The 9432-nt window shown below is 42.7% G+C and overlaps 1 protein-coding gene and 1 non-coding gene across 2 annotated transcripts; one reads left to right on the forward strand and one right to left on the reverse strand.

The window, feature by feature from the left end:
• Positions 1-789: 789 nt before the first annotated feature.
• LOC133824344 (uncharacterized) lies at positions 790-2588 on the reverse strand. Its single transcript, XM_062257226.1, has 4 exons — positions 2391-2588; positions 1654-1892; positions 1472-1549; positions 790-1354 (listed from the first exon to the last, which is right to left on the reverse strand). The coding sequence occupies exons 1-4, from the start codon at positions 2586-2588 to the stop codon at positions 790-792; spliced, it is 1080 nt and encodes a 359-aa protein (XP_062113210.1).
• Positions 2589-2676: 88 nt separating this feature from the next.
• On the forward strand, positions 2677-2783 carry LOC133828157 (small nucleolar RNA R71). The gene has a single exon (XR_009890794.1). It is a non-coding gene; the product is annotated as a small nucleolar RNA R71 (small nucleolar RNA).
• The last annotated feature ends 6649 nt before the right edge of the window (positions 2784-9432 follow it).

Genomic DNA, 9432 nt, shown 5'->3' on the forward strand with positions numbered 1-9432 from the left:
ACCCCAGTAATAATGGCCATTATAGTATATGTGACATATGTTATGATATGTTTTAGTATATGTTGATATGAATTTTATGTATATGATTTATGTGTTAGATTTTCCTTGCTGGGCATTAGACTCACTCCTTTATGTTTTTATGTGCAGGAAAATAGTTTTGGTGGCGGGAAAGGTTCTTGGAAGCTTGGGGATGTGTATTGAGGCGGAATGGAATCAAAGGACCGAGAGTTTGATTCGAGGATGAAGTCTCTTTAAATTTTATATGTATTTTCCGCACTTTATTATGTAATTCATTTATTTACAATTATGTTACGTTTTTCTTTTAAAACAATGGGATCCCATATCCTACTTTAAATTTTATGTAGTTTAACATTTGTTTTACAAGTTTTTAATGAAGTTATGATTATTTTACTTGTAAGTTTTATTAAAAATTAGTGTTTATGTATAGTAGTCATTAATGGTCCAAAGTCTAGAGTAGTTGGGTCATTACACACTATAAGAAATAGGATAAATCACTCAAGCATCTAACCATTTCAAGACCTCTTTCCTCACCACTTCTTTCATTGTTGGATTAAGTCTTCGCTGAGCATCAATAGTTGGTCTAGCATCTTCTTCCATAAAAATTCTATGCATAACTGTCGATGGGCTTATTCCTCTTATATTAGCAAGAGTCCATCCTATAACAGTTTTATGAGCCCTTAATACCCTCAACAACTTCTTCTCCTTTACTTCTGAAAGAAATGATGAAACTATGACTGGAAGGGTCTCTTTCTCCCCAAGATAAGCATATCATAGATGTTTTGGTAAAGCCTTCAACTCTAACACAGGTGGCTTCAAAATTGATGGTAATGGTCTTTCCGGTCCCTCACCCAATTCTTCACACCTTTTATTCTTCCACGACCCATATGATTTTATCCACTTCAAATAACTCAATGCCTCTTCATTATCCTCACCATCTATGTCATCAACTATAAGACTAATTTCAATAGGATCTTCAATTAACTTTCTTCTCCCCACTACCTCTTCTACCACATCAACTGAGAAACAATTGTCACTTGCTTTAGGATAAGTCATAACCTTGAACACTTTAAATATTATTTCTTCCCCTTGCACTCTTAGCCTTAACTCTCCCTTTTGCACATCAATCAATGCTTGCCCGGTTGCTAAAAATGGCCTCCCCAAAATAATAGGAACATTCTCATCGTCCTCCATATCAAGAACTATAAAATCAGTTGGAAATATAAACTTATCAACCTTCATTAACACATCTTCTATAATACCTCGTGGATGCTTCACAGATCTATCAGCCAATTGCAATGTTACTGTGGTTGGCCTAGCTTCACCCAAACCAAGTCTATGAAATACTGACAAAGGCTTCAAATTAATACTTGCCTCTAAATCACAAAGTGCATGCTTACATTCAAACTCCCCAATCGTGCATGGAATAGTAAAACTACCAGGATCTCTTAACTTTTGAGGAAGTTTCCTTTGCAATATAGCACTACACTCTTCTGTTAACGCTAATGTTTCATAATCACCCATCTTTCTCCTGTTAGACAGAATCTCCTTCATAAAATTCACATAGTTGGGCATCTGCTCTAATGCTTCTGCGAACGGTATATTAATAGGTAGCTTCTTGAACACCTCTAAAACTTTGCAAAATGCTTATCCAGATTATGCTTGTGAAGCCCTTGTGGATATGGAATTCTAACATGCTGCTCAATACTCACAGGTGGTACCACTTCATTCTTATTAAGGTCTTCAATAACCTTTTCTTCATTAGACTTCTCTTCTTCTATGCCTTGTGTATTTCCCTTCTGACCTTCTTCTTCTGACTGATTCTTCTTTGGCTCTTCATACCGTGTTCCACTCTTCAAAGTAATAGCTTGACACTATTCTTTAGGATTAAATTTTGTAGTGCTAGGCAAATTTCCTTGAGCTCTATTAGACATTAAAATAGCCAACTACCCTATTTGAGTCTCCAAAATCCTTATGGACGCCCTGGTTTCAGCCATAAATTGGTTGATTGCATCAAGTTAGGGCTAAGCGGGTTTCATTGGCATTTGGTGTGGTGGTCTATTTTGTGGTTGATAATATCTAGGTGAAGGTTGTTGGTATGAATGCTGCTGTTGATATGGTTGTTTATTTTGGGAAGGTTGATATTGTGGCTAAGGTGGAGGGTAAGGTTGTTGAGTGTTTTGAGTATTAGACCAAGAAAAATTAGGATGGTTCTTCCAACCTAGGTTGTAGGTCATGGAATGGGGATTATTGGGTTGTCTCTGGTAATTCCTTATAGCTTGTAATTCTTCCATGGACATGTTATTCATATCTAGAGCAGGACATTGGTTGGGTGGATGGGTTGTACCACAAAATTAACATAGGTTTTGAACTTGCATAGCTTGAGATGGGAGTGTAGTCTTTTGTAGTTGCTTTGTCAAGGCTGCTACTTGAGCTGTAAACATGGATATAGCGTCCAATTCCATCATTCCAGCAACCTTCTTTTGTTGTCCCCTTTCAGTTGGCCACTGATAATTATTCATCGCCACCTCTTCTAATAGCTCATACGCCTCATTAGCACTCTTACTCATAAAAGCACCTCCCGCCGCAACATCTATAATTTTTCTAGTTGTTCCATTCAACCCATTGTAAAAATTATGAACCAACATCCACTTTTCTATACCATGATGTGGACACTTCCTTAGCAGCTCCTTAAATCGCTCCCAAGAATCATACAGTGACTCCCCTTCCATCTAATAAAAATTATTGATCTCTCCCCTTAGTTTTGCAGCCTTCGCTGGAGGAAAGAACTTGGCAAGGAACTTCTGAGCTAACTTGTAACGACCCAAATTTGCTAATAAGGCTTAAAAGCCTTGATTAGTGTGCCTGGAGGGCATAATGGGAATTATGTGTGATTTTAATGAGTAAGATGCATGATTATGATTTAAAGCATGTTATATGACTACTTGAATATTTGAGATGCATGACTGTGTGTATTAGAATGCATGTAGGCCCTGATTACGTTAGAAGGGCATAATCATAATTTTGGCCATTATGGGTATAACTACTTTGATATATGTGATAATTGTTGAGACCACATTATTATGTGGATATATCTGTGATCTGTGACTCGAGACGATCCTAGTGAGCAAGGTAGCGAAAAAGTCATGGCGGGGATTTATACCCGACTCGGGGTGGCTTAGGGGTATAAATGGGAATTTAGTGAGTATACTGGAGTCTATTTTGACATTGAGGAATATTATTGGTGATTAATTAGGTATCGAGAGTTAAGCGGGAAATATTAGAGACACTCGAGGAGTTAGCGAGAATTGGGTAAAATGATTAGAATGCCCTTAAGTGGATTAAAGGATTAGAAATAAAGGGGAGGGCATTAAGGTCATTTGGCTTGTAAGGGATAGATATGCTGAGGCTTTATGTTAGTGGGAATTGTAGAAAGTAATAGAAGTCTGAAAGAGAGAAAAGAAGGAAAAGAAAGAAAAGAGAAAAGGAAGGGAAAAACAGAGCTGCTTTCCTTGGAGTCGGTTGGTGATCTCTTCACCATTTCTGGGCGTTTTCTTGGAGTAACTTTCAGAGGGGAGTTAGGTCAACTAAGCCATAAGGTTTCTTAGCTAAGCTTGAAGAATTGGCAGAGGTTTAGCAACAACACACTAAAACTTGAGGTAAGGCTTTAGAGTTCTTCAGTTTCTGATTCTAGTTTTTGAACTATGGTGTTTAAGTTGAATTTGATGGGAACTTTAGGGAATTCAGGCCAAATGCTGAGGAAGAGCAAGCTAAGGATGTGTAGAGGTTATATTGAAATCGAATTCCATTAAAAGGTATGAAGTTCTGAGCTCTAGACTTTGGTGTTTTGACTGGTTTATGTTGAGTTCTGAGTATAGGGTCAGCTATGGTGAATTTTGGGATTAGGATTTCATGTGCTTGAGTTTTGGGTATTTGGGATGCTTGGGATGAGTAGAGTGTGTTCATAAGGTTTTTTTTGAGTTTGGTGAAGGTTTGGAGAAGTTTTGGTTGAGTTTGATTCGAGGAAATCGCAGGAAGGAGAACTGGGGTGGTGTCTGTCTATGACTAACGCTACAGCGCTAGCCTTTGGCTGCTGTAGCGCTAGGCCATGCATGCTGAGGGGATTTTGCTTCAGTTTGTAGCACTGTAGCGCCCTCCCATGAGCGCTGTAGCGCTACCCTGTCTTCTGAAGGGGATTTTAGGGTTGTTTGCAAGGGTTTTTGATAAAGGGTTTGGGGTTTGATTCCACCACCTTGTTGGGTGGAACTAGGACTTCCCGGGGGCTCAGGATTGGCCCCGAGGCTAGGTTTTGGACTTGAGGATTGATGATGACTTTGGCCTATGGATGTGTTTAGGTGAGCGCTAGGGCTCGAGGGGGATCGTGCTCAAGGAGTCAAGGGATCAAAGCTAGTGAATTGAAAGGTAAGAAAACTGCACCCGGTTATATGATTGTGATGGGACTAAGTGCTCCCAAAATTTGTATCGTGTCAATGATGGTATTATGCCATGGGACATGTAAAAGCGGCCTAAGGGTGTTGTACATTATATTTGCGCACAGGGCGCGGCCACTAGTAGCTGAGGATAGCTTAATATTCACTGAGCTTGGTTTAAGCGGGTCGGAGTCAGTGGGATAACAGAGGAAGCAGCCTGAGGGTGCTAGCCCTAGTTATCACTTGTGAACTGATATATGATATGAGATGACATGTTAATGTGCTGAATACTTGATTATACTGAATGTTTATATGGTTGAGAATATGTGATGCAATATGAGATATTGATTTGTCTGTTGATTGCTTATGCTCTGTTGTTGTGTTTTCTTGCTGGGCCTCGACTCACGGGTGCTACGTGGTGCAAGTGAAGGCAAGGGCAAGTTGGACCAATCCTGAGATGGAGAGCTGCGGGGTTGAATGTACATAGCCAGCTGTTCGATCGCCATGGTCGAGGAGTGGATCAAGACAGGGATTGCCTAACTGTCTGTTTTGCCTTAATATGGCTTGTTATTGTATCTAAACCTTATGACTTTTGTAAACGGTCTTTAAACTTATCATTTTTGGGATCCCGTGTTATCAGGAAACGTTTTTTAATGAAAAATGTGACTTTTGAGGCCAAAACATTTTAACCCTAGTTCCTTTATAATTTCAATAGCACGTTTTTAATTTAATGACTTGATTAGCAAGTCCATCACTTTATAAACACACAGTGTAATGGTCTTGGCTATCCAGGGCGTTACAACTTGGTATCAGAGCGTCCTAGGTTTATGGGTCCTGAAGACTGGTTGGATATGTCCATTCACCACGAGAGACAAGCTCAACTCAGGGTCTGGTAATTGTGTATACATGACTATGTGTTTAAATGATTTGAGTGAGATATGATTGTTGATATCTGTTTGATGAATAGGGAGCATGAGATACTGATAGGGCCCGGGCCATGACTATTGCATGATGCTATTGAGGCGTGCTTATTAGCACTGCTGTGCATGTGAATGAATATCTGGATAAATTGCTATACTTTGATTGTTTGTGAATGGTTGGAGTTCTAGTGATGAATTATGGAAAGATTGTTACCCTGTCATCCTAGCCTAATTGTCGAGTCGTTGATTGCAGATTGATTTGAATAGTTATGCGTTCAATGAAATCCACACGACTAGCCGGCAGGTCAGGGCCTAGAGATGATGATCGAGGCCCGACTCCTCCGCCAGTCCCTGAGAACTGGCAGCAGTTAATAGCCGACATGTAGGCTCGGCTTCAGAGCCAAGATGAGCATATTCGAATTCTGCAGCAGGCTCCATCTAGGAGTGTTGCCCCTATTGCGCCACAGGCAGTGGTACCTGTGGTACAGCTAGTTGATGTTGGGAACAAGTGGGAACCGTTGTATGAGCGGTTCAGGAAACAACAGCCCCCGATCTTTGAGGGAGGACCAGATCCACTGAAGACTGAGCAGTGGATGACTATGATCACTACCATACTTGATTTTATGAGAGTGGAAGGACATGACAGGGTGGCCTGTGCCACTTATATGCTGAGGGAGGATGCCCGAATCTGGTGGGAGGTGGCATCCTAGACCAGATATGTTTCCGCATTGACTTAGGAAGGGTTTAAGGACTTGTTTAGTCAGAAGTATTATAATGTTTCCATCAAGGCAGCAAAGATAAATGAGTTCGTGGGGCTAGTTCAGGGCAGTATGACAGTTACAGAATATGCCTTGAAGTTCGATAGACTTGTGAAGTTCGCACCAGATCTTGTGCCTACTGATGCAGCTAGGCAGGACAGATTTATCAGAGGGCTGAATGCTATGATAGCCCGAGATGTGAGAATTACCACAATTCCTGGAGTAACAACTTATGCCCAGGTTGTGGAGAAGGCTCTTACCACTAAGGAAGCGGAGAATAAGATATGGAGGGAGAGTGCAGTAAGGAGGGAGAGTTGCAGGGCGGTGCCTCCATATTCTGGTTCTGGTAGGGGCGGAGGCCCCAGTTATTTGAAGAGGAAGACCCCTGAGGCTTCGACCGTTCCTGGTTTTGATAGGAGAGGTTGGGGTACTCAAGGAGGTCGCCAGGGAGGCGGTGACACGTGGAGGACTTATCCGGAGTGCACGAGGTGCAAGAGACGCCATCCAGGTGAGTGTCGGGCTAAGGCCTGCTATGTGTGCGGGGTGGTGGGACACCTCAGGAAAGATTGCCCGACAGTGAAGAAGGGAGAGACAGGGAAGGTGGACAGCTTGACCCCAACTCGAGTGTTCACCCTGACGCAGGCGGAGGCCGAGGCTAGTCCCTCGGTAGTGACAGGTCAGCTTTCTAGCGCTGGCATTCCTTTTACTGTTTTGTTTGATTCTGGTGCTACGCATTCGTTTGTATCTGATAAGGTGATTGATAGACTATGTAGACCTAGTGAGTATAGTACTTCAGGGTTTGGGACTATTTTGCCTACAGGAGAACTGGTAGTATCTAGGAGGTGGATTAGAGCACTGCCAGTGGTTGTTGATGGTAGGGAGTTGTCAGTAGACTTTATTGAGTTAAGTATGGAGGATTTTGATATGATTCTAGGTATGGATTGGCTTATTAGATATGGAGCTACCATTGACTGTAGGAAGAAGATGGTGACTTTTGAGCCAGAGGGCGAGGATCCCTTTGTTGTTGTGGGGACAGTGTATGGACCCCACGTACCCAGGATATCAGCGTTGAGAGCCAGAGATTTGCTACAGGGTGGATGTGTAGGCTTTCTGGCTAGTGTGGTGGATACCACCAGAGTTTTACCAGTAGGACCGGAGGAGACCAGATTGGTTTGCGAATTCTTGGATGTGTTTCATGAGGATTTTCCTGGGTTGCCGCCGCATAGAGAGATTCAGTTTGTCATTGAGTTGGTGCCAGGGACAGAGCAGTGTCGAGGGCATCATATAGAATGGCACCGGCATAACTAAAAGAGTTAAAGATACAGCTGTAGGAGCTTCTAGATTTGGGATTCATCAGGCCTAGCTACTCACCATGGGGTGCTCCAGTTTTGTTTGTAAAGAAGAAGGATGAGACTTTGAGAATGTGCATCGACTACCGAGAGTTGAACAAGTTAACTATCAAGAATAAGTATCCCCTACCAAGGATTGATGACTTGTTTGATCAGCTGCAAGGTAAGACGGTGTTCTCAAAGATTGATCTTCGATCTGGTTATCACCAGCTGAGGATCAAGGATGAGGACATACCTAAGACGGCCTTCCGAACATGGTATGGGCATTATGAGTTCTTGGTCATGTCTTTTGGTTTGACCAATGCCCCAGAAGCCTTTATGGACTTAATGAACAGGGTGTTCAAGGATTTCCTGGATCAGTTCGTTATTGTCTTTATCGACGACATCTTGGTATATTCCAGTTCAGAGGCAGAGCACGAGTTTCATCTCTGACAAGTTCTTCAGAGGTTGAGGGAGCATAATTTGTACGCCAAGTTTAAGAAGTGTGAATTTTGGTTACCCAAAGTGATATTCCTTGGACATATCGTAGGTACAGATGGGATTAAGGTGGATCCATCTAAGATAAAGGCGGTTAGGGATTGGCCGAGGCCAAGGAATACCTCGGAGGTGCGGAGCTTTCTTGGGTTAGCAGGTTACTACAGACGGTTTGTAGAGGGCTTTTCGAAGATAGCAGCACCGATGACAGAATTGACGAGGAAGAATCTTAAGTTTATCTGGTCAGACAAGTGCGAAGACAGTTTCCAAGAGTTGGAGTGACGACTTATTACAGCTCCAGTGTTGAGTCTTCCTTCGGGGGAAGGGAAGTTTGTTGTTTACTGTGATGCATTGAGGTTCGGCTTAGGCTGTATGTTGATGCGGAATGAGAAGGTTATAGCTTATGCATCACGACAGCTGAATGAGTATGAGCAGCGATATCCTACCCATGATTTGGAGCTGGCAGCAGTGATTTTTGCATTGAAGATTTTGCGACACTATCTGTATGGGGAGAAGTGTGAGGTATACACTGATCATAAGAGCCTGAAATATTTCTTTACACAGAAGGACCTGAATATGAGACAAAGGCGTTGGCTAGAGTTGGTAAAGGATTATGATTGTGATATTCTCTACCATCCAGGGAAAGCCAATGTGGTGGCGGATGCGTTGAGCCACAGAGGTCCAGGTCAGTTGTATAGTTCTGTTTAGATCTCAAGGGAGTTAGCTGATGAGATGGTTAGAGCAGGGATAGAGTTGGTGGTAGGCCGGTTGGCTAATATTACTCTGCAGTCGACTCTGCTAGAGCGGATCAGAGAAGGGCAGTTGGCAGACGCTCAGTTATAGAGGGTCAGAGTGGATGTCTTAGCGGGAGTAGCTAAGGATTATTCTGTTTCTGAGGTTGGATTACTTCGGTATCGGGGGCGGATTTGTGTTCCAACTGATGAGGGGATCAGACGAGAGATACTAGATGAGTCTCATACAACACCATACTCACTTCATCCGGGTACCACAAAGATGTATCAGGATCTGCGGACTTTATATTGGTGGCCCGGGATGAAGAAGGATGTGGTAGAGTACGTTGCCAGATGCTTAACCTGTCAGCAGGTGAAAGCTGAACATCAGCGACCAGCAGGGTTGCTTCAGCCTTTGGGTATTCCTGAATGGAAATGGGAGGACATTACTATGGACTTTGTGGGAGGTTTACCCAGGACAGTGGGGCTTCATGACTCAGTGTGGGTGATAGTGGATAAATACACTAAGTCAGCCCATTTTCTTCCAGTGAGGTCGACATATATTGTAGATCAGTATGACGAGTTGTATGTGAGGGAGATCGTACGTCTCCATGGGGTTCCAAAGTCTATAGTATCAGACCGGGATCCTATTTTCACTTCCAAGTTTTGGGGTTGTTTGCAGAAGGCTTTGGGGACTCAATTGAAGTTCAGTACAGCCTTTCATCCTCAGACTGATGGACAGTCTGAGAGGA

This window comes from Humulus lupulus, chromosome 3 (genome assembly GCF_963169125.1).
Source record: "Humulus lupulus chromosome 3, drHumLupu1.1, whole genome shotgun sequence".
NCBI classification, from domain to species: Eukaryota; Viridiplantae; Streptophyta; class Magnoliopsida; order Rosales; family Cannabaceae; genus Humulus; species Humulus lupulus.

Coding starts and splice junctions, on each gene's coding strand:
- LOC133824344 (XM_062257226.1), bottom strand. CDS start 2,588: ATGAGTAAGAGTGCTAATGAGGCGTATGAGCTATTAGAAGAGGTGGCG. Junction 1,893..2,390: donor TCCCATCTCAAGCTATGCAA/GTTCAAAACCTA, acceptor CCTAAAGAATAG/TGTCAAGCTATTACTTTGAA. Junction 1,550..1,653: donor CTGGATAAGCATTTTGCAAA/GTTTTAGAGGTG, acceptor TCTGTCTAACAG/GAGAAAGATGGGTGATTATG.